The sequence below is a fragment of the Nanorana parkeri genome, unplaced genomic scaffold (assembly GCF_000935625.1).
Source record: "Nanorana parkeri isolate BGI_ZX_2015 unplaced genomic scaffold, ASM93562v1 scaffold117, whole genome shotgun sequence".
Lineage (NCBI taxonomy): Eukaryota > Metazoa > Chordata > Amphibia > Anura > Dicroglossidae > Nanorana > Nanorana parkeri.
In genome coordinates this window covers 848,746-874,505 of record NW_017306385.1, presented here as the reverse complement: position 1 = coordinate 874,505, position 25,760 = coordinate 848,746, and the positions used below count along the sequence as shown (strand labels likewise).

At 41.4% G+C, this 25,760-nt stretch overlaps 1 protein-coding gene across 1 annotated transcript in view; it reads left to right on the top strand.

Moving 5' to 3' along the window:
* Positions 1–25,760, top strand: part of COL14A1 (collagen type XIV alpha 1 chain) — a 137,717-nt gene that overhangs the window by 73,884 nt on the left and 38,073 nt on the right. Inside the window, exons 22-33 of the mRNA XM_018553336.1 lie at positions 586–702; positions 5,738–5,884; positions 5,981–6,049; positions 7,951–8,090; positions 9,350–9,473; positions 11,242–11,385; positions 14,332–14,496; positions 16,198–16,236; positions 19,264–19,402; positions 21,471–21,613; positions 23,748–23,857; positions 24,459–24,617. Coding sequence (XP_018408838.1) covers positions 586–702; positions 5,738–5,884; positions 5,981–6,049; positions 7,951–8,090; positions 9,350–9,473; positions 11,242–11,385; positions 14,332–14,496; positions 16,198–16,236; positions 19,264–19,402; positions 21,471–21,613; positions 23,748–23,857; positions 24,459–24,617 — 1,496 coding nt within the window. The remainder of the gene's footprint in view (positions 1–585; positions 703–5,737; positions 5,885–5,980; positions 6,050–7,950; positions 8,091–9,349; positions 9,474–11,241; positions 11,386–14,331; positions 14,497–16,197; positions 16,237–19,263; positions 19,403–21,470; positions 21,614–23,747; positions 23,858–24,458; positions 24,618–25,760) is intronic.

The window sequence follows — 25,760 nt, the reverse complement described above, 5'->3', positions numbered from 1 at the left end:
ACAATCTAAAATATAAACAATCAACGCCCCCCCCTCAGCGGGCCACGGTAAAATTATTAAACGTTGACCGGTCCGCGGCGATAAAAAGGTTGGGGAGCACTGATGTAGATCACTTCCCATTCATTCATAATTGAGTATATAGTAAACATACTCTGTTCTCCATTATTTACAAGCGATCACTGATCACTGACTGCTTGTACTCGCTCTCCTTCCTGGCACGCTGTCACAGGAGGCTGAGCGAGCGGTGCGGGGAGAGAGCTCAGCCTCCTGACCACACCGCTCTCTTCTGATCTGTGACATAGACGCCGGCCGCTCACCGCGCTCTTCTCCCACAGCGCTCGGCCGTCTGTGACACTTTCTCTCCTCCCTGCTGGGACAGGAGGAGACAAAAGACACAAAAGAGACAAAAGAATGGATGCACCGCTGTATCGGCCATTATGCTAAAAGTGCCATTTTTTGCCGATATGTTTCGGCTGCCGATATATCGGTGCATAAAACGGTGTTACCCATTTTGTTATCCGGGTTGTTGGTTGTTCTCAGTATTTCAGCAAAGCCATTGATCTTTTTGCGTGTTTTTTATTACAGTATATCTTGGAGTGACGAATCTGAGTGCGTACCAAGTGAGGATGAACAGCATCTGTTCCCAATGGCAACTGCAAAGACATGCAACCTCCTACAGGATCATCATCGAGTCACTGCAGGGTATGTGAGAACATGAATTTTCTCTGATTATATCATCTCCGTCCATGAGATACGCCAACTGAAAAACTCTGCTACTTCCTCAGACAGGATATGACATAAACAGTAAAACATTTTATTCTGAATACTTTGTAGAATTTAATAGGAACCTGTGGCTAGCCCATGGACAGTCAAGTATTGCTTTTTCTTAACAAGCAGTAAATTAGATTTACAATGAGCCCTCACTGGCCTCTGTAGCTGCAGCCACTGTGAAGAAATGAATCCTCAAAATTCACATCAGCAGCACTTAATTTCTTATTTAAGCTAGCTCAGCTCCTCCCTCCTAGCAGTGATTCATCAGTCTGCCAGCATTCTAATCTGTAAATGTACACACAGCAGAAAATCTGGGAAGGAGAACAGGATTTACTAAGATAAGGATTTACTGATGGGAGGAGGAAGCAGGATGATCTGAACTGCCCAGTCACTGCTGGAAGGGGGAGCAGAAAGAGCTGAGCCACTGAGTTATTGTTCATGGAGGAGCAGGGAAAGCTCATTCATTGCGGGTAAGGGGAGTTGAGTGTCAAAGTCCCTGGTGGGTGGAGGGAGCTGGGTGAACTGAGCTTCTAAGTCACTGCAGGAAGGGATGCGGGGGGGGGGCTGGGCTGCTAAGTCACTGCTGGGCGGAGGTAGCAGGTGGAGCTGAGCTGCTAAGTTTCTGCTGGGATGAGAAACAGAGTGAGCTGAGCTGCTAAGTTACTGCTAAGAAGGGGAAGCAGGGGGAGCTGAGCTGCTCGCTGAGTCACTCCTGGGTGAAGATAGCAGGTGGAGCTGCTAAGTCATTGCTAAGAAGGGGGAGCAAGTGGAGCTGAAATGCTAAGTCACTGCTGGGTGGAGATAGCAGGTGGAGCTGAGCTGCTGAGTCACAGCTGGCTGGAGGTAGCAGGTGGAGCTGAGCTGCTGAGTCACAGCTGGCTGGAGGTAGCAGGTGGAGCTGAGCTGCTGAGTCTCTGCTGTGATGAGTAGCAGAGTGAGCTGAGCTGCTGAGTCACTGCGGGGAAGGGGGAGCTGAGCTGCTGACTCACTGCTAGGTGGAGGTAGCAGGGTAACCTGAGCTGCTAAGTCTCTGCTGTGATGATTAGCAGAGTGAGCTGAGCTGCTATGTCACTGATGGGAGGAGGGAGAAGGTTGAGCTGGGCTGTTGAGTTATTGCTGGAAAGGAGGAGCAGGGAGGTCTGAGTTGCTAAGTCACTGCTAGGAGGGGAAGCTGAAGTTCTGAGTCATTGCTGGCAGGAGGAAGCAGGGTAAGCTGAGTTGTTGAGCCACGGCTGGAAGGGCGAAGCAGGATGGGCTTAGCTGCTTATTCACTGCTGGCAGGGGGAGCTGCTCCTGTGATTAAAAAAATCGGATTTCCCATCACCTTCTGTATTGGATACAATAGTCAGCAGAACCAACTGAGAGGGTAAACCTCTCCAACAGAGACGCAGAAGAATAAAGAAACCTAACGGGATTACCAATCCTTCCACATTCCACCCAAACAAACAAAAAAGAAGTGTTGGCCTTACATACACTCAGATCTCAATTCTGGTTATCATAAGAAGGGAATCAAATACTTCCAGGAGTTAAAACAATCACAAGAGTAAAGAAAAAAAAAAAGGTTCAAAGCGTCTCAAGTATTAAATCAAAGTCATTCTGTGGGGTCATGTTCCAACTGTTTATGGGAATAATGTAAAATAGAAGAAAAAAGTCATTTATGAAATCTGAAAATATTTGGGTTACTAAATGGGGCGTGACAGCCCTGGAGAATGAATCTTCTTCCTCTACAGACAAAATATTTTAGCTGCTGATGTGTCTGCAGTGACCGTTCCTTCCAAATCCTACAGATGTTCTCTGTGCTGTTTTATGAAAGATTTGCAGGATCCCGGCAGCTCTGACTTCTGTTCTCTGCACTCTATTAATACATAAACGTATAATACGCACATATAATAAACCCTGAAGAGGAGAATGAAAAAGGATACAAATAATAAAACACTGAAGATCACTGCAGATACCCCCAGTAATAAGACATCATTCAATTATACATGTCATTCCCTGGGAATCTCATTTTCTATTGAACATATTATTTTTCCTTAAAGTGACTCTAAACTCAGGAGTTCAACCTTCAAAATACATTCACGTCCCCAAACTATTAACAAAAATATATCTTATTTGTGTATCACTCGGCTGTTGATCCTCAAATCATCTCTGAAATTGAATTGGTGCTGACACTGTCCTTCCTTCTGGAGGGGGGTTACTTTTGTTCCCCATGCTCCCTGTGTGTGTTGTAAACTAGTCACCGCTCAAAGCTCACTCCTGTGATGGACTACAATCTCAATACAAATGAGTAAACTAAACATAGGATTGTAGTCCAATCCTGATGATGGGACTCTGTATGCTCTTGAAACATCACCTCTTCCTGTGATTTCATGATCAACCAACTTCAACGTTTTGATGATGAAGATTTTGGTGTGCTAGTGACTTACTCTCTACAGTGAACGCCTTGAGGAAGGGGCCCCCGAAACCTTGGCTTTATGACTAATATGATGCTATAATAATAAATAGCAGTACATTTGCACCTTCTAGAACTGATTGCTAGTGACTTTTCTTCTATTCTTCTGTGGAATCACATGGCGGCATCCATGGTTGTCTTACCTGCTATTAGTTCTTCTCTACCAGGTTACGGGCACATATAACAGAATATAAGTATGTGTCGTGCCTTACACCAACCCAGTTGACTGTTTTCTGGGTAGAATTGCCTTTTAAGAGTTTAATCTTGTGGATTTGTGTATGTTCTCTTTGCTATATCTCCTCATTATCATAATATGCTGTTGGCTTAGTTGTCTGGCATGAATACTCTTTGGAATCCTGTTTTGACTTTGATGCTTGGTGTATCTCCCATTTTTGACACTGGATAGCCTTTGCATTATGAGTCTGGTTAGCGCTCTACCATTCAGTTGTCATACTTCCATGTTAATCTCCTAGGAGGCATCTGGGCGCTAGTCAAACCATCACATTATATGGGAAAGTTAGCTGTTATGGGTGAAGATCTGAAAAGATGCCTAAATCCACAGGCATCCTGATTTACATGTTTAGGGAACCTGCAGACCACAAGCAGTACTAAAATTCTTCATTGCTAGCAGTTTGGAGAGGAAAATAGGACAAAGTCCAATGTTATCATCTGGAGGTTATCTATAGTCTCAGTATGTAATTCTTCCAAGCTATGCTGGCTTTAACCAAGTTAAGTTTCCTTATAATCTGGTGTTCATTTGTTACTTGTCCCGGACCAAGAATATTTCAATGGGTTCTCTTTCATTTTAGTGCTCATTTATATATGGATGCTTTTTCACAGCACTTTAGAGAGAACATTGAACCATCTACAATAATCCTTGAGCACTTTCATTGGTGTGCCCCCCATGATACCAATTTTCTATAGGAACTTTGAAGCAAAGCTACTGTATATGTTCTTAAATTTTAAATTAACTGAATTCACATTTTATTATGTCATGACCATTAAAGGCTAAGTTTACCTTTCTGACCATATCTGTAAAAAAATAAGTCAAGGCAACTGGACTTGCTGTATTTTACTTGAAGACATTTCACTGGTCATCCAACAAGCTTTCTCAATTCAGAATGACATGCACAAAAAATTATTTGGGAATAAATGTGGTGAATTTCGCTCCAATCCACATAATCTGTAAGTCACAACCAGGTGTTGAATGCATTTGCAAACCGGAGTCTAGGAGGTGTTATTAACTTGCCCAGAGAGAGGTGTTAAAACAGCATTCTCTGTGGCACACAATAGATGTCTCACCCCTCCTCCCTCCCCCCCACACACACACCTACCTCTATTTAAGCTTGGCTTCTCCATTTTTACATAAATGGCCTCTTTCACACCTCTTTTAAACCAGTCCTCCTCGCTGTCTAGGATGCGTACTTGACTGTCTCCAAAGGAGTGACCCTTCTCCTTTAGGTGTAGGTATACTGCCGAATCCCGACCAGAGGGTTTGGCTCTTCTATGCTGTGGCATACGCTGGTGTAGTTTCGCCGACATACAATTCTGAGCACTCCTCACTGCACTGAACTGCATACACAATGTTGTTCATCTTGTGTTTTGGCGTTGGGTCTTTTGGGGGAACCATTTGTTATCTAGTTGTCGTCTTCAAAAAAAATACAGCAAGTCCAGTTGCCTTGACTTATTTTTTACAGATATTCCATGACCTGGATGAATGAGAACCTTCACAGACACTTTCTGACCATATTACATGGCATTGACACAGACGGGAGACAGAGGAGCCAGAGCCATGCACCAGCCATCCACTGATAGCAGTTGCAATGCTTTACTGGCTTCTATGTAAAAAAATAACAAATGCAAATGTTTTTCTTTTATGAATATGTGGCATTTATTTTTATTTTTTTTAATGTGTGGCATTTCCCTTTAAATATAGCTTGCAGGGGTCCATTCCTATCATGAGGCAAGTGAGAATCTCATTGGAAACTGTATTCCATTAAGGCAATGTTATGCAAATAACTAAAACCACCTTCCACCCATAGGGTTTAACAATGAGGAGGTCATCTGATTAGTAGCCTTCTGCATTCCCAAGTTTTGGCAAAATTGTTATATAGAGAGATTGAAGTCCCTTATAAAGCTAAACTTCAGGCAGATATAAAGGAAACAAATCAATGCAGCTCTGTATTTGTCAATACACCATTATATATAGGTAGTTTATGTATCTGAATATGACGAGAGAGAGAGAGAGAGAGAGAGAGAGAGAGAAAGAGAGAACATTTGTCTGTTGCTGTTCAATCACAGACTTAGGTAGGGACAAGACCTAGCTGTATTACTTCACTGCAGCATTATTAAATCAGGCTGGACAGGGTTGTACTGAGTGGCAGAGCTGTGTAAACTCAGTTTTGGATGGTCAGAAGTACAAATGATTTTGGCAGGTCAAACATCTGTCCTATGTTTAATCATTCTGGGTATATAACTGTTTGTCTGGAGTTCAGCTTTATTGTTCCATTGCAGATGGCTCCAAGCAAGAAGCCAACCTGGCTGGAGGAACGTCTCGTCACTGTTTCTATGAACTCCTGCCTAACTCTAGATACAGGATCACCGTCTATGCACAGATGGGGGAGGCCGAGGGACCCGGCGTCAGCATTGTAGAAACAACACGTGAGTTGATGCATCTAATCACACAGGATGAAAAACATTGTCTGGAATTTGTGTTTAAAGAGTAAATAAGTTAATTCTGGATTTTTTTCTTTCCAGTGCCGGCTGCAACTGCAGCACCAACCAAACCTCCAACTCCACCACCAACCATTCCTGTGGCACGAGAAGGTAACAAGCACCTCAATGAGCAGCATTTGTATTGTGGTCAACTAGCAATCAGAAGCGTGAATATGGCAGATTGGTTATAGATGAACTTTCACCAAACTCCCAGTGCGGTCCATTTTGTGACATTTCATCGGGTGTATTTAGAGAAGTTTAGTTTTTGCAATTAGTGTTCTTTGTGTTTTTTTCTGTTTCCATATTTTCGTGTATTAGATCGTTATTTGTGTACTGATTTCTTTTCTTCTTTTTTTACTGTTTGTTTTTTCTTTTTCTAAAAAAAAAGGCTAATGATGGTGTTTTTGGGCACAAGAACAAGTCTGGGATAGCTGGAAGGATTTTCCATAACCTTAAAGTCAATCACACCCTTAAAAAAAACACTCATCTTCCTCTACGACTCCAATGTATTTTTACCAAATAAAGGCAAAATTTGGCCAAAATCTTCAATTTTTTAAACAAAATTTTTGGAAAATTGAAACTCTGTCGCTACTTCCTATAGTCAAGTTAAGGCTAATGTTAAATGTTGGTATATCTGGATGGGACTAAAGAAGAATTATTGGGAGAGTAAAATATACTCCTCCCGATAGTTTGGGGGTGATTTACTAACCTAAACACACGCACGCACTAGGTGCGTGTGATTTTTACACAGCAAAACGTATTTATCAACCAAAAAGTCTCTAAAAGCATATTTCCACTAATGCCATATATGGAAAAATCATGCACATGATGCATATATAATGCTGCTTCACAGTTTAGACAAAAATGGTTAGCTCATGCATTTACATTCCTGCATTCATCAACGCAAGCAACACAACGTCGAGCTAATTTACACAACATCACCTTGTAATTCATGCAGGGCTTTGCACAACACACCTGCTGGGTGTGTACACACTACAAAGGTGTCTAGATTCCACCAATAGATCATGCTGGGAGGGAACACACTACAAAGGTGTATACATGTTCATGGTGTGTTTATAAGGTTAGTAAATCAACCCCTTTGAGTCAGCGTGCGACACTGTAGCTGTCACATGTCAGCTCTATAGCTCGAGAACTAAGCGATCACAAACCAAATTTTTTCCCCCATTGGAGCAAATTGGACCATGCTTTATAGGGGTTTTTTTTGCCTTCCTCCGGATGAACAGTGGTTAAATGTGGGCATAGCGTTCTGTTTAGGCTTTTCTTCTTTCTTTTTTTTCTTCACATCTTTATAGGTTGAACTTGATGGACTTGTGTCTTTTTTCAACCTGACAAACTATGTAACTATGTAATTGATCTCAGCTCACTGTCTTCATCTTGCAGAGAGCAGTGACTGTCAGTCACTGCTCCCCGCAGCGATTCACCCCTCCCCTCTCTGCTCTGTTGAATATTTTATCTAAAACATATTACCGGTTTTGTCAGGGTTCCTGTTTGAGGCTTGTATAAAGAAAGTAAAACAAATACGCTGAAGTGCTACAAAAATGTATTTTTGGTTAAAATGCACAAACAGCCGAAAGTGACAATCAGGACTGCTAACATGTTTCGTTTAAATAGCCCTAATCAAACCTAATAGCTATGAGTAAGGCTCTGAAACCGAAATGCGTTAACAGCCCTGGTGATGTCAAATTTTAACAATATACAGAAATTATTCACTTTTTTCGGACTCCAGTGCATTTGTTTTACTGTTTGGAGGTATACAGGAGCCTAGCTGTAGAGTCGACACTCTGTAGACTGTATTGACAGGGAGAAGTAGAGTTCTTTTTGTGCTTTTTATGCAGCCTTTGCATCATGTGTAGGGAGGGGGTCAGAGAATGTATGTACTATGCTCTCTCTTGATGTCAGAACTTATAAGTGCAGTTAGCTTAATAAATCAGCTCACATCATCTGTCAGTCACCAGTATGGATTCAGCTTCTCTCTGTTTTCCACATTCCAGTGTGTAAGTCCGCAAGAGCAGACCTTGTATTCCTGGTGGATGGATCCTGGAGTATCGGAGACGACAACTTCCACAAAGTTATCAACTTCCTTTACAGCACAGCCGGAGCCATGGATGAGATTGGCCCTGAGGCAACACAGGTAAGGCCTGTCCAAAATTAAAGGGAACCTGTCAGCCATGTTAAAGCTGAATTTCAGGTATAAATATGTATATAAACTTACATTGCTGCAGCTTGGCCCAATGCAAGTATACATATTTTATACCTGGTAGGGCTACAGGGTTCATGATCCTGTAAGATACTGTAGTAGCTGGTGTTGCTACAACACTTTACAGGTATCTTCTGCATATTGTAGGGTCATGATGTCACTGCCCCTTGTCCAATTAAGGAATGCCTAGTACCATTTGGTAAAAATACTAGGCGTTCAATGAATGGCCGCTGTGCTGAGCGAGCAACCCCCTGTGCTTTCAGAGCAGAGCGGAAGTAGCTCAGCAAAGCGGCTGTGCAGGACCCATTACATTGCTGTAAAGCACTGTAGCAGCTCTGGATACTGCAGTGTTTTACAGGATCTTCCATGGCCCTACCAGGGATAATTTGCATATACTTACATTTGGCCAAGGTGGACCAGTGTACGTATCTGTAAATATTGCTACCTGAAGTTCAGCTTTAAAGTGTATCTGAAGCCTGCACAGGAACCTGGCATACCATCCACTTATCTCATATGTGCTCAAGTGTGTAGCTTTATTACACAGCCAAGAGGGTGGTGTAGTTAAAGTGAGCCTGTTTTCTTAGTTAAGTGTATGCATGCTAAGTTATGTGTATGTGTAACATTTCCCAGTATTTCCCCCACAAATTCTGTGCAAATTCTTACAGTATGTATTCTTTATAAAGCAGCCACATCTTAAGTAGAAATGCCAGCATGCTGTAAAGAAGGACCTTGCTCTCTGTACAGAAGCAGCAACCTCTCTGCAGAGGTCTGGGACACAGCCTGCTGAGTGGGAGCTAGAGATTTCCATTAAGCAAGGTGCATGATCATTGAGTCCACTACTTCTACACAGAGATCAAGGGTCCTTATCTGCACCATGCTGGCAGGGGACAGGCTTTTCTACCATGCTGGCAGGGGACAGGCTTTTCTACTCAGGCTGTGGCTGCTTTTTATAGAATGCACCTGAAATGTATTTAGCGTATTGAAACTAAACATTCAATTAGGTTTTCCTGTTTTCTTTGTTAATTGAAGTATTTTTGCTAACACTCTTATATTTTAGGTTCAGTCTCAACTACAGAACTACAGAACAATTGTCTAAATTACAGAACAATTGGGGAGCGACATGTTCCTCCCTCTGCTAAGCTGCACACCAGTATATTGTGAATGAAGTCAATGTCTTACCTCTTGTCATTCAGGTCGGAGTCGCTCAGTACAGTGATGACGCGAGGACAGAATTTAAGCTAAGCTCACATAAAAGCAAGGCTTCTCTTTTGGCTGCTATAAATGCAATATCGTACAAAGGCGGGAACACAAAGACAGGTATGTGGGGTCCGGTGTAACTCCCAACATCCTCCCTTCAGTCCTCTCTGCCCTCGATAAGTAAATCTTGGGAGGTCCAATAAATGTATCCCGGCACTTCATAAAATAGATTCCTGTTTGTTTTATTTTCCCATCCTGAGTGCTGTGTACTTTGGCTCCTGCTTCATTGTTGTCACAGATTCACTGTGAAATTTAACATCAAATTAACAACGTTCTGTGGATTTTGTATCAACATTTGCCGAGCTGTTTATTTAAACTGATGACTGGAATCTGCTTGCCAGAAATGTAACAAGAACCTAAAGGTCCATTGTGAGCAAGTATACATTAAGGTCTATGTAAACAGACTTCCCGTATTTGCTCCCTGTTGGTCTTTGAAGTTAAAAAATACTTGTTGAACCTGCCAGAAATCTGGTGAGCTGATAACTTTCTGTGTTCCCTGCATCTGCTGCACTGAAATCTCAAGCAGTGTTATCAGCACTGTGAACTACAGAACATAACCCATGTAATGGAGCTAAGGATAAGGGAAAATGTTCTGTAGTCACTTTCTGTTCCATAGAGAGAGTTGCCACCTTGTCTCATACATACAGGACAAGAAGATGCGGCCGAGGATTCCTGCGACAAGAACCTGCTGATTATTGCTGCAGGAATTCCAAATCTGTCTATCCACATGTGATTGAACATACAACCCCAATTCCAAAAAATTTGGGATACTGTGTAAAATCTACACAAAAACAGAATGTAATGATTTGCAAATTTCTTAAACCCAGATTTTATTCTCATTAGAAAATAGAAAGAATATCAAATGTTCAAACTGATAAAATGGACCATGTTAAGAAAAAGAAGAAGGTCATTTTGAAGTTGATGGCAGCAACATGTCTCAATAAAGTTGGGACAGGGCAACAAAAAGCTGGCAAAGTAAGCAGTGGCGTCACAAGGGGGGTGCGGCCCGCACCCGGGTGACACAATGCAGGGGTGACACCAAAATGACTGACAGTCATTTTGGTGTCACCCCCTCTAAAAAGTCGGGCACTCGGTCATAGACTGAGAGCCCGACAGTGTCAGGAGAGAGTGAACATCCCCTCCTCTCTCTACCAGCGTCCATCACCAAGATGGCCACGCCTGCGCGATGACGACTCGGTGGGGTGTCACTCGGACTGGAGACCCGGTGACAACCGGCCTTGGTGCGCCCCTGAAAGTAAGTGGTAATAACAAGGAAGAGCTGGAAGAATATTTTATTCATTAGGTTAATTGGCAACAGGCCAGTAACATGACTGGATATAAAAAGAGCATCTTAAAGAGTCAGAGTGTCTCAGAAGTAAAGATGGGCTGATGTTCACCAATATGCGGAAAGCTGCATCTAAAAATTGTCCAACAATTTCAGAATAATGTTCCTCAACGTAAAATTGCAAAGACTTTACATATATCATCATCTACAGTACATCATATCATCAAAAGATTCTGAGAATCTGGAGATATCTGTGCGTAAGGGACAAGGCTGAAACACAATATTGGATGTCCGTGATCTTTGGGCCCTCAGACGGCACTGCATTAAAAACAAGCATTAATCTGTGATGGACATCACGGCATGGGCTCAGGAATACTTCCAAAAATCACTGTCTGTAAACACAGTTCACCATGCCATGAATGCCACAAATACAAGTTAAAGTTCTGATAGGTTTTGTTTTGGGATGTTTGACCTTGTTATAGTATTATAATGCAGGACCGTGTTTCAGAAATAAGATAATTTCTTCTTTCTTGTATTACTCAGGCAGAGCAATCAAGCACGTCAGAGAAGATTTGTTTACTGTGGAATCTGGCATGAGGAAAGGTGTGCCGAGGGTTTTGGTGGTGATTACCGATGGGCGCTCCCAAGATGAAACTGTTAAGTTTGCCAGTGAGATGCATTTGGAAGGTATGGTCATTAGAAATGTCTTGCCTTCTACCTCTCTATATTGTCCTTTATAAGTATGTTGTCCTTTTCGAAACTGAAGTAGTGCCTGCAATTCGGAGATGGTATCTTTCAGTGCAGGAAGGTTGGACTTGGACACAAAGGATCCCGGCACAAGAGAGGTAAGTATGCAAAGGGTTACAAGGTGGGTTGGTGTTACAGGGTGGGTTAGTGTTAGGATTACAAGGAGGGACATATGGTGGGTTAGTGTTACAGGGAGTGTTAGTTTTAGGGTTACAGGGGGGGTTAGTGTTAGGATTACAAGTAATCCTTAGGGATACATGGTGGGCTAGTGTTAGTGTTACATGGTGGGTTAGTGTTAGGGTTACATGGTGGGTTAGTGTTAGGGTTACAGGGAGTGTACATGGTGGGTTAGTGTTAGGGTTACAGGGTGGGTTAGTGTTAGGGTTACAGGGAGCGTTAGTCTTAGGGTTACAGGGTGGGTTAGTGCTAGTATTATAGGGTGGGTGGGTGTTAGGGTTACAGGAAGGGTTAGTCTCAGGGTTATAAGGTAGATTAGTGTAATGGTTACAGGGAAGGTTAATCTTAGGGTTACAGGGTGGGTTAGTCCTAGGGTTACAGGGTAGGTTATTCTTAGGATTACAAGAAGGGCATAAATGGTGGGGTAGTGTTAGGGTTACAGGGTGGGTTAGTGTTAGGGTTACAGGGAGTGTTAGTCTTAGGGTTACAGGGTGGGTTAGTGCTAGTATTATAGGGTGGGTGGGTGTTAGGGTTACAGAAAGGGGATAAATGGTGGGGTAGTGTTAGGGTTACAGGGTGGGTTAGTGTTAGGGTTATAGAGAGTGTTAGTCTTAGGGTTACAGGGTAGGTTAGTGTTAGGGTTACAGAGAGGGTTAGTGTTACAAGGTAGGTTAGTCTTAGGGTTACAGGGTAGGTTATTGTTATTGTAAATACCAGTCCATATCTCCTGAAGTATGCATTTATGTATGTATGTATCATACTCTATCTATCTATCTATCTATCTATCTATCTATCTATCTATCTATCTATCTATCTATCTATCTATCTGTCTGTCTGTCTGTCTGTCTGTCTGTCTGTCTCCCTCCTTCCCTGTCTTTTGTCACTCTGTCGTCTCATTTGCTCTGGTTTTACATATTGGTCACAAGTGATTGTCTTTGTATCTCCATGTTACATATCTCATAGTTGTCTTTTGTTCCTCAAAGCAGCACTCATATCAGCCTCGGCAGACAACACATTATTCTTGTATTACAGAGTTAAAGCTTAGGATAAGGATTACATAGACTCCCATTGAAACCGTTGATGAATGCCTTATTATGAAGTGCTGAAATCAGACATGAGGACCTCCAAAGAGATTATTTTTTTCCGTTTCCAAAGCGAGAAGAGTTTTAATAAAATTCAGACAATGCTGGCAGATTATGATTGATAGCCCTGCAGAGATCTGAAAACGTTATGTTAAACGACTTAGCGGTAAATGGCAGCTCTATACCAGCTGTGAAAGCTTGCTATAATGATGTACTTGTGAGAACAATAACACTTGTTAAATGGGAACAGCGAGAAGCTCTGTGATGTGGTGATGGTTTGTGTTACCCAAAACACCAGAATCCCCAAACCTCCCATTATTAGTGTATGCGGTACAGCTGGATGAACAGGGCTCATATGTAGAGTTCACCCTGCACTACCTACACACATAAGAGAATGTGTCCCATGATCCCTACCACCCAGCCAATCAATTGGACAGAATGGAAATTCCGGGACAATTATTATTGTAGAGCTCACCTTGCACGCAAGAGAAGGTTCCCCCCGATCCCTACCACTCATACAATCATTTGGTCAGAATGGAATTTCTAGGATAATTACTATTGTTTCCTCCCCAAGACTTCCAATGACTGAATAGCCTTCCCTTGTCCTCTCCTTGGGCACAAACAGGCATTTTTTTCTCATTGCAAAAGTCTGTGCAATAATTGTTCATAAGGGTGATCATTAAGTGGCCAGATCATGCATGCATGGACAGCCGTCATCTGAAAGACAAACGGGAGCAAAGGGAAGGGAAGTATTTGCTGCTGGGGCATTAAAATAAACCTACCATTTTGTCCTGCATGCGTAAAGTACAACTTATATTGTTAGTTTTGGATATAGTGGAGAGGAATTAGAACACCTGCAAGGTTTTTATTTGCTGTCTGTGCCCCCGATTCACCCTCTCTATTTGTCCTGGTGACCGTTATCACTGAAAGTGAAAGAAAAACCCAAATTTTAGGTTGCCACCAGAACAGGAATAAATGGGAAATCTTACAATGGGGCACTGGTTCTGGTGACCCTGCTGACTACCAGGGCATTACCACTACCTTAAGGGATTTTTTTCCCACTTCCTGTTATGGCTATTGGACAGGAAGTGAAGGGATGTCTCCCCAAAGGGACACAGATTGTAAAAAAAAAAAGCTGACATTGGTTATAACTCTCCCTTACTCTATCCAAAGCTAAAAAAAAAGTTTTGCCTTCACTTCTATGTTAAGGAGCAATTAGGTGATTGTGCTAAGGAGGGCTAAGAAATGAAGAATTTATATAGGCAGGATGTTCTATAAAGGCACTTTAGATCTGTCTCTTAAGTGAGAGTCAGGCCAACTGTTTCTATAAAAAGGACATCTTAAAGAAGACTTTTCTGGAAAACCAAGTGTGTGAGAAGATGTCACAGCTTGCACTAAATCAATTGATGGATAACATATTTTAAAAGGGATACGTCCTTTGGAGTGTAAACAGAGAGCATCATTCTTTGCAGTAAGTGTTCAGTTCATGATAAAATAAACAATCTTTTTCATCCCTGCCGCACCTACAACACACAGCAGGAGTTGGGACAATGCTTTTAGAAGACTTCAATCTCACTAGAGATAAAAGACCGATAACTTACCCAATGTTTGTCCTCCCTCCTCCCAGGCTTCAGCATTTTTGCCATTGGCGTGGCGGATGCAGACTACAATGAATTAGTGAACATTGCCAGCAAGCCCAGCGAGAGACACGTCTTCTTCGTCGATGACTTTGATGGGTTCAAGAAAATAGAAGATGAGCTGGTCACTTTCATTTGCGAGACAGCGTCAGCAAGTTGGTGCCAATTTCTACCTTTTGTTTGATATCCAGAATGAATCCGTAATCATATGTGAATACATTTGTAGCTTAACTCCATCTGTTATAGAATGTTTGACAGATTTCATACTGTTAAGGTTGGGGGGAGAATGAAACTTCTGAAAAAGGTGAATAGTATTGAATGATAGGTTTGTTGTAAAGTAAAGTTTTCTTTAGTTTGGGATGGGGGTGGGGGATTAGAACCCCCATCATGTTTTTACTGTTATTCAGGGAACCATCTAAAGCAGCATTTCTCAACCAGGATGCCTTCTGGCTGCAACAACCTGGGTTGTCTTCTGGCTTACTCAGGAGTGCATCAAAATGTTCTCACAGCATCATACATTTCCATGGCACAGGCAAGCAAGCTGCTAGCACCGTGAAAATGAATGACTCTAATCCAGTAGACAGCAATGAGGATCACCAACATGACTGCTGGTGATCCTCATTGCTGTCTATTCGATATACGCACAGAGCCATCCGTGGACATCACTACAAGCACCACCATTACTTTTGGTCCCTATTGCTGTATGGTGCACAGGGGATATCTTCGTTTATTGACTCCAGGGCGGGTGGGATAATTTTAGAAAAGGATGGAAGTTCACCTCCACCCAGGCCTGCTCCGCCTCCCGCCCTTTGCCTTAAAGCCGCAGATGCAGCTCCTAATGTGACGGTAGGATTCTGATGTGAAGGTGGGGCTGAGGACTCAAAATTCATATCCGACCCCTGTCTCGGATAAAGGTCTGGTATGTATTTTGGAAGGGCCACACAACTTTTTGTACATTTACGTTTATATATTAGACTGGGGTGCCTGAAGGGTTTGCAGACTATTAAAGGATGCAGTGACAGAAAAAAGGTTGAGTAGGTTTTACCTCACTTACTGTACTACTAAGAATGGTTTTACCAGACAGAACGTTAGGGAAAATCTGCAACAAGGACACAGACAGACATAAAAATCTGAGAAGTAGAAGAAAGGCGTGGGTACCTGAATCTCTTAAAGTAGTAGGTGTTCTCAGCCAAGAACTAAAATCTGCAGTTACCTCTGCTGCAGTGGTACAATATCCATGAGCTCCCTTGTCTATGCCCGGCTTCAGCCATGGTGATTGGCCAGTGGGGGAATGACTTAACTTCCGTCAATCTGCACTCATTCCAGCATCAAGCTATGCCGAGTATGAACACTACGCTGCACGTGCCGGGTCTTCAGCCATCTCAATTGGCCAGTACCTATGCTTCTTGGCTCCATCTAGTAGCAGGAGCGCCATGCGAATGGCATTGCTCAGCACATGGCTGGGTGGAAATTTTGTAAATCAGCATCTTTAACTTATTTAAAGTGGACGTATTTTGACACAAGGGTTTGACTGAAGATAACTTAGACATATGTATGTTTTTATCAGTTGGAATTGCACAGGTTTATTCTACTTTGATAACCCCTGTGCCTATAAAACATATCAGAGAGGTCCAAGGTTGGCAGTAGTGATACCATAGAATTATTTTGGCTCCACCATTCTGTAATAAAACCTGGTCATGTGCAAATATTTGGTGTGTTTACATTCCATAGCTGCTCATTACTCCCAGTGCTGTCCTTCATGCTATGTACAATTCTTTGACATTTCCTAGAATTTCGTATGATATTATTGTATGAATACATAAGATTTGTGATTCTTAAACTGCTTTCTCTTTCAGCTTGCCCTTGGGCCTACATCCAAGGGAACAGCGTGTCAGGTAAATTATGTACACCTGCATCCATAATGTTTCAAGTATTGTTGGCTTCTGACTGTTATCTCTTCATCCCATATTGTGCAGTAAACCACAACAACCAATCACAAGTCAACATTCAGGGTTACTGTGTTTTGTCTTTTCCTTTTGCATTCCAAATTATCTAGGGAAGACTGTTTGTATCATCGCTATGAGCATGTATTTGACCTTCGTTTGTACTCTTTAGATGCTTTATACGTCATTGGTAAGATGAAATCTATTGTGCTCTTTGACAAACATAAAATGATTTATCTTGCTAATCTATTAGGTAGTAATTTACTATTACACACTTACTAAAATATAAATATCTTTTAAACACCCGAAAAACTGAACAGTTACTTAAAGACAAAAATGTCTATTTATAAAGCATTTGCATAACTTATTCTTCCAGCAAAACTCCATGTCCATTAGTTCTGTGCGAGTTAACAAGCTGTTTGAGAAGGGGACAACAGCTTCTCAAATAGGAATATTCATAAAAAGTGTGAATGGTCATATTACAATGGCACCTGGAAGTGGGGGGAGATATATTAGGTAGCAAGTGAACATTTTGCCCCCGTGTTGGAAGCAGAAAAAAAATGTGCAAGCGAAAGGATTTGAGGGACTTTGCCAATGGCCAAATTGTGATAGCTAGACGACTGGGTCAGAGCAACTCCAAAACTGCTGCTCTTGTGGGATGTCCCCAGTCCTGGAAGTGTTCCAAGAGAGGAAAACCAGAAAATAGTCAACAGGTCATGGGGGCCCAAAGCTCATTGGTGCATGTGGGGAGCGAAGGTTGGCCCGTGTAGTCTGATCCACTAAAAGAGGTACTGTTGCTCAAATGGCTTGGTGCCAGATACCACAGCATACCTTCAGAGGTCTAGTGGAGTCCATGCATCAATGGGTCAGGGCTGTTTTGGCTGCAAAAGGGGGACCTACTTAATATTAGGCGTGTGATCATAATGTTATGGCTGTTGGGTGTATATGCTCATTCCCTCCAGTGGTCTCTTGAATTGTAACATTGTGTCTACTTGGTTACCTATCTATGTATTTCATTACCTTGCACAGAATGAACTTTTGTACAGTTTCACTGGAAGAATAAGCTAAGTGAATTTTTTATAAATTGACCCCAAAGTAATAATAGATGATACAGTCCGGCACTTGTGACTCAGTGGTAAGTGAAAGACTCGGGTAGAGGAAGTAGACACTGTACTATATTTTTCCAGTAATTAAGATTTTAGGAAATGCCATTTAAATGTTCTGCTTGGTTACAATGGCAGCAGTAATATGTTTGGATGTGGAATAGGTTGAACGTTCATCTGAAAAACACTCTTGTAAACTAATCATATTAAGCTGCCATGGCAGTATGCCTATACCAAGAGATGTGGATAAGCTGCACAAGTTGCTGGGTTTAGTTGATATGAAGATGAGGTGTAATGTAGCTTTCCATGCAGAAAAAAAACAAATAACTACAAATTTATAATAGCGCCCATCTTGCCTACACTCTTGTAGCTTATTGGTTACTCCATATGTATTTTGTTGCTTTATAAATGCGTTCTTTGGTTAGCAAGAAAAGTGAAACTTGGATTACTCCCACACCGCCTGCACTTTTCTAGGGTAATATCAGATTTTTCTCTGAAATGCCATCTACAGGCCAGGCCTGGCATTGAAGCCTATTTTCTGTTACGGAGTGTCTCCTAAAGCTGGAACCATTAGCCATTAGTATAATACAAGGATTAAATCCCAGACAAACCTGTTTTTTTTTTTAATTTTGGATAGAATGGAAAATGTTTGAGATTTCTGTTAGTCAGCTGTCACCTGGAGAGCCAGGGCTGCCCCTACCTTATTTGCAAGGCCAAAAGGGGAGCTGGGGTGAGCTACTACCTCAGGCTTGCTCATTATGGGATGTCCCTGTGGACAGGAAATAAGGTGAAATATCCCTGGGTCTATGGAGACATGGACAGCAATTAAATAATTTTTTATGAGCCTGTAAACCCCATGCTGTCTTATATCTATGGCTGGATCTGCTCAACCATAAATATGACAATACATGCTTCTGCAAAAGCCCACTTGAGATGACGTAGGTTCCTAGGTCACTCCTATATGTCCCAAATTACTGAGATGGAAAAGAGGGACACCTATTAGAGCAAAGTATGAAGGCAAAGTACATAGCCCTGCCATGCTCCCAGTTACAAAGACTGTGAAACAATTAATCTGTACGAAAAGATCGGGTAGACTGACAATTCCTTTTTTTCCACCACTAATTGTCCTTCATACTGGCTGCTCATAACAACAAATGTAAGAATTTAGGGGATAGAAGGTTTAGTATAATAGTTAAACATACTACATGGGTCTACATCTGTCTATTAAAGTCCATACCTCTAGACTAAAAAGAGGGACAACTAATAAGGAAAGAGGGACATTTAGTGTGAAAAGAGGGGCAGTTGCTCAAACTGAGGGACAGTTGGTAGCTATGGTCATATCAGAACTGACAAGGAAGCCTTTAGCCATTGATTACAGGAAAAGGATGTCGCCTGAAAATGATGCATGTAGCCAGATGGAATCAACAGGGAGGGGCACGTGGTTGGGGTTTGGCCTGGGGAATGAAGTATCTAAGGAGTTACTTGGCAAACAATGTACTAATAATCAGCTCAGCCTGTATGTCTGCACGGCCCCAAGCGTGCTCAAGTAATGGACTACAATCTCAAATCAAATAAGTAAACTAAATGTGAGATTGTAGTCTATCACGGGAGCGAGCTTGGAGCGGTGGGTACTTTACAATACACACAGGGACCATGGGGAACAAAAGTAGCCCCCCTCCAGAAGGAAGGACAGCGTTAGCACCAATTTAGAGATGATTTGAGGATCTACAGCCGAGTGATACACAAATAAGATACATTTTTGTTAATAGTTAAGGTACTTGAATGCATTTTTTAGATTTAACTCCTGAGTTTAGTCACTTTAAGGATAGCTATAATGTGGAAAATAAGAATATTAATTTCTATGACTTGCTTATAGGTTTTAAAATGATGGACATGTTTGGGTTGGTGCAGAAGGAATACTCCTCCTTGGATGGGGTCTCCATGGAGCCTGGAACTTTTAATAACTTCCCATGCTACAGGATACACAAAGATGCTCTGGTGTCTCAGCCCACGAAGTAAGTGTAAATCTAATTAATTTTTACTTAACAACAGACAGCCATGAGATTTACTTAGTAATATCAGGATTGTCTACACCTCTAAGATTATAAACGTGTGAACCTAACAACTCATTATCTGTTGAACCATAGTAGAAGAAACAGTTAGTGGTTTACATGAAACCTATACTGCAAAAATGTCTACTTAAAAAAAAAAAAGAAGTTTGAGGAAAATTCTATATATCAAAAATGTATACAAATGTACACTATATGGCCCAAGGTTTGTGGACTGCTGATTATCACACCTATATGAGCTGGTTGGACATGAGCCGTCAGCCTTTTAATCAAGCAGCAGGCTCTCAGAGTGAAAGAGAGAGAGAGAGAGAGAGAGAGAGTCATGAGCATCAGTCAGCTCACATATACTGTATAAAGGCCTGTGGACAGCTGAGATGAATAATGAGGCCTGGCTACCATGTAAAATGTGGACCTATGATGGAGGTTGGTCACATTAACCTAACCTAACTGCTCCCTCCCCCCGCACTTTGCTGAATTGCGTAGTTCTTCTCGCCACAACATCCTGCATTTCTTGAATTCAGTATGGCTGTGCATGACTTAGCCTGCACTGCTGCATCATCCATTCACTGATCCATTCACATGGGAAGGACATCACTACACTTGTAGTCCATTGATTACTTCCTTTAGCCGGGGGCGTCCCCAGGCTTGGTGTCCCCACTGGGACGTCATCACGCATGCACGGGACGTCATCACCCCTGGCAAAAGGAAGTAATCAATGGACTACATTGATGTCACACGTGCTTACTTGCTGGCAACCATTTTGGTGATAGGTGCTGGCAAAGAGAGGAGAGAACATTCACCTGGTGGGATAAGGTATGCTGCCAGGTACCCTCCTATCTTGTTCGACTGTCAGGCTCTCATGACTTTTTAGAGGGGGTGACACCAATCATTTTGGTGTCACCCCTCCGATGGTGTCACCCGGTGCGGGCTGCGTTGTGACGCCAATGCCTCTAGCCCCATAACCCAAGATCAGTGCCTCAATACAGACTTGGGGCTGGATTCTGCAGGAGCCTGTGCATTGCACCCATGATCCACTAATTGCAGTGGCAATGCTTTGCAGGTGTCAGTGCAAACAATTAATAAATGCACATTTTTTTTTAATCAATGTATGCGCATTTATTATTTATTTGCAAAAGGTGGAATATGCCTTTTTAGAGAGAACACAAAACGATTGTTTTCTCCATATTGGTCACAAACCCTCTAACCTATCATCATGCATAGGTGGAAAACCTAGGTGAAACATACACATTGTCCACAATCCTGCCAGCCAGAGCCTTACAACACAGTTATACATTTTGAATGTTACACTGATATGATATTGGTTTCATCATAGATCCAAAGCCTGCAGGTAATGACTACCATTTAATACAACACCTCTTTTTTTGAAGCAGCCGATTCTTCTAATTCACTGTGTGTGTTTTTAACACAAAGTTATCACATTTTCACATTTATTTCTATTTTTTCAATATTATAACCTTATTAATCTGTAGATGTTTGAAGAAAAATGTCTCCTCCCTTCCTGTTTAGGCAAAGCACATACTCACTTTAATGAACAGTATAAGCAACATTAGGAGGTGTTTGAGCATCAAATAACCATAATTAAATTCTCCATTTCGTGTTTTATATGTTGCTGTTGGCAAGTCATGTTCCCTGGGTGTGGTCTGGGGCCCATCTCAGGTAACTCATATAAAGTGGCACTATTCTGTGCTTGCTGAGTTATCTTGAATCTCACTAAGTATTACTCAGCAGGTCCAATTGCTTTTGACTTGTTACTGCTAGATATGCCGGGAGTTCAATGACTGTTCCTTCATTTAGGTGTAATATATAAGCTGTCTGCTGCCCTCCAGCAATGGAAGAACTGTATGCTCTGCCAGCTGGCTTGCAGGATGTGCTGGGATTAGGTATTCTTTACCACCTGGCTACACTGACTGACTGTCAACCCTGAAAAAAAGAACTGGGGCTTCTATCTGTAGTAAGAAATTCATTTTTTAATGTTGGCCTTTTTTGTTACCAGACATATCCATCCAGAGGGCCTCCCTTCAGATTATACCATCTCCTTCCTTTTCCGACTACTCCCCGATACTCCGAAGGAACCTTTTGCACTGTGGGAAATCTTGAACAAAGGCTACGAGCCATTGGTTGGCGTAATACTTGACAGTATGTTTATATACTTTAACACATTTCTATAGTGCTTTAATAGGATGATCTTATTTCAAAGGACAACAGTGTGTCATGTTATATTAATTTGTAATTCAGTATTGCTTTTGTCTTTGGCTTCCAAAGTGAGAGTCTTCTTTCCTGGTTCACCTGCATTGAAGTATTCTTGTGAAATGATATGATTGCAGTAATACAATCTTTGCTTTCATTGCTCTCTGTAGTGATCTGTAGACTTCCCCAGTTTGGGCTATATAATGTAGACAAACCTTTATCCGATCATAGGGTCAGCTCTCTAAATCTTGCCATACACCAGTAGAAATGCTGTTCAAAAAAAAATGTTGTTTTCGGAACATTAATTGGATTGTCTAATAGTTAATGGTGTCAGATTGATGATCATTTTGACAAAAATGATCATTGAAAAAAAAATGACGGAGCAAGATGGATTTTTTTTTATTTCAAACAAACTAAATTCTCGCAGTGAATGTGGTAGTCATTCAAGAAACTAATAGGGTTATTTACAAAAGGGTGAAGGGTTTGGAGAAAATTCTCCAATTCAGCTCACTTTCCTGTTCAGCTACTGTATGTTGTCCTAGATTGTTCACTTCTCCTGCCTTCTCCAAACTCTTCACCCTTTTGTGAATAACCCTGTAAATGTTCAAAACAAATGCAATTTCCAAAGGCATTTTCATGGTCTCTGAGGGCATCATCAAACATTCTGGTGAACGTTCATACGAAAATCTAGATGGCCTTAATTGGTGTCTTCTGAGTTGCTTTTTGTGGGGTAGAAGCAAACAGATGCCAATGTACAAATAGATTACGCCAGGTAGACAAACTGCTTGGTGTATGGCCACCTTTAGAAACATTCTCAGGTATAGGTTATGAGTGTTCTAGTGTTCACATGACTAGACCAAAAGAAAGCTAATAAAAAACCTATCAGGTTCACTGGTTTTGCCTGTTATATAGGAGATGAAGTACTAGATTATTAATAGAGTTTGTAGCCAATCACAGCATTTGACTGATCATAAAGCAAACCCATCTAAACCTTTTGGAGGAGTTTAGTTATTATGTTGGTATTAGTGAAAGTTCACCCTAGAATGAATCAATGAACATTAAGCAACCATTTAACACAAGTACCTTGATAAATGCAAGGAACCATGCTTAACTTCTGCCCACACTCCGATTGTCTAGCAATCGGCATTGAAAACTGCTGGTCATTTACCAGCTACACAATGCAACTCACAGTATCGCTCAACTCCTCCTGCTATCTACATCTTATGATTGCAAAGCCTGGGAAATGCCCCTCTGTGCCTGGATATTGTCAAAGACATACCTAGCACAATGAGGCCTAAACGACACCATGAACTGTATGGTATGTCTGGTAGTAGCCATCAGTTTCCAATGCTAATTGCTGTACTACGAGAGGATAGTATTCAAACATGTGTTTTATGGCTGTTCAATATCCGTTGTTCTAGGGTGAAGTTCCAATTTTATTAAGCACTGCAAAGTGTTAAGCTGTTTAAAAGTTTGCTAACACTTTGTGAGTCCCGGTAGAGAAATGCTTCTGTTCTTTTGAGGTTATTACCATCAATGGGTTTCTCTTTGCAATATGAGAGGCTGTCTGGCCATAGTGCTATTGCCAATGAAAGATTTATCTGTCAGGTACACATAGTGAATGCACCTATGTGAAACTGCAATTCAGTAATGCTTGTTCTGTGATGAACATACTAGTTTCAGCCTCTAAAACCATGCTACTATAGCCATCCTGATTGACCCTATGGGTCTAATGCGCCAAGCTCTAGCACTTCTTCTTTCTGCCTTCAACAGATTTCTATTGACCATTAGGTCAGCCCATCATAGCAATGGGCCACTAGGAATGTGTGGGTAGTGGGAGGAAGGGACGAGCTGATGAAAATGGATCTTGGCTGTAAAAGATGGGTCTTATAAGTGCTGTAGGTATATGCAGGTGCATCCATTTTGAGGGGCTTACAGAATTTACAACTTGTCAGCAACATATATTTTTATATACTAAGCCTGACAATATCAATTACATTTTCTTAGCCATTTGTGTATGTTTTATACAAAGTTTTTATAATATTGTATCTCTACAAACATATATTTGTTTTTTTCTACGCAGATAATGGTAAAACACTAACTTTTTTTAATTACGACAATAAGGGACAGTTTCAGACTATTACCTTTGAAGGACCTGAGGTTAGAAGAATATTCCATGGCAGCTTTCATAAGGTAAGTTATGAAGAGTGTAATGTACATAGCACTGTATATAAATTACTTTCACGCTGTACAATATAACTGAGCGTGGTGGTAGAAGTAAACATTGGAAGAGCCGTGTTATGACTGTAGGTCGCACATTTTTGACCTGTACCCTTTTGTTCTCTCCTGACCTGCCCATTTAGAATAAGGGAGTGAGGTTAGCTGACCTTCTGGAATCATTAATTTATAATACATGTACTCAAGCTATGGCTGCATGGCATTCCTCAGGGCATGTTTCCTAATTGTGACAACTGTAGGACCATGCTTGTGTAATATGCAAAGGCATAGGCTCAACCACAACATCCAGTTTCACATGGTGACAAAACAGAAGAACCAATGGGAGCCAGGGAGAGAGCATTGTCACAGGAAGTGCTCGCATAATGAATGCTGCAAATGTAAAAATATTCGAAATGTATTATGAAAACCACTGATCATGGTTGCAATCGTTTGCAGGCTCCAATGTAAAAAAAAAATAAAAAATCACTTTTTCTTTCATTAATGTTTGTGCATGTATTATTCCTTTTTTTAATGGTGGATTATGCCTAAAACTCTGCTATTCTTTTCTCTATGCCAGGTACATATTATAGTTACAAAGACTAATTCCAAGCTAATCATCGACTGCAAACAAGTTGGGGAAAAGCCATTAAACGTTGCTGGAAATATCACCACGGATGGTCTAGAAGTCCTAGGCCGGATGGTGAGATCCCGAGGAGCCAGAGACAACTCCGCTCCAGTAAGTACAAACAGGGACCTACTTTGTTAATGCTTCCCAAAAAGTAGAGATACCCAGTAAATAGTTGGGAGTACAATCAGCCATTCATTGGCAAACCCACTCAGCACATTCCTGCGGTACAACTTATCCCGTTAGGCATTACATTTACATGTATTACATTTTTCTATTAACCTACCACAGAATGGAGATATAGCTTTAAAGAAAATACTCCTTACATATAGGAGCCAAATAAATATAATGAATTATCGGAGGCCCAAGAACAAAAAGAGCTTTCTACATAGTGCTTTATATGGAAATATCCTTACCCACTCACACGGGAAGGGGATATAGAGACAAAGTGTGTGGCGTCTGTCCAATAACGGCCAACGGAATCAACACAATGAAGAATTCCTATTAAAGGGGCCTATTGTTTATAGTGGGAAAGGAAGTCTTGTGTTTGGGTGACAGTCTTACAGGAATTATTGGTTTACTGAGCTGCCTACGTACTGAAAAATTCTCTTCAAGTCAAACTGGCTGAAGGATTGACATTGGGAGGTGTGTAATACATGTTTATTATTGCAATAAATCATGTAACTTTGGTTTTATACAGAGAGAGAATTGTTGCTAAGCATCACAAGGGTTAATAGATACTGGCTCTTGAGTTGTTTCTTTTTTGTTCAATGACAATTGGACTGCAGTTATCTAATAAATCCTTAACACTTTATGAACAGAGGTCACTGAAGCCTAGATGCCCTGGCCAAATTTAAAGCATATATCAAGGCAAAAATAAAAAAAGTAGCGGGTCTTCTCTTCAAGTCTATGTCTACTATCTTCTAGGAGAATCAGCATCCAAATGGGTTAATCAGATACCTGTGTTCTCCACCAAATGCTGTGGTCTCTCCCGTCAGTTCTTACATCCTATAGGAGCTGTTGGGTGAAACCACAGGTTTTATTTTCAAGTGACAGAGTCTCTTTAAAGGTAACCTACTGTGTATTCCTATGGATGAGCCACCCTCTGGACAGTTGGAGGCCACCATGAACAGCAGGTCTATAGGAATGAGCAGTAGGAAAGGACCTGGTCAGGACATTTTTTTTGCAAAAGCTATGCAGTGGCAGGCTGGTCCACACTGTGAAGATCATAAGAGCCGGGAGGAAGGTAAGTAT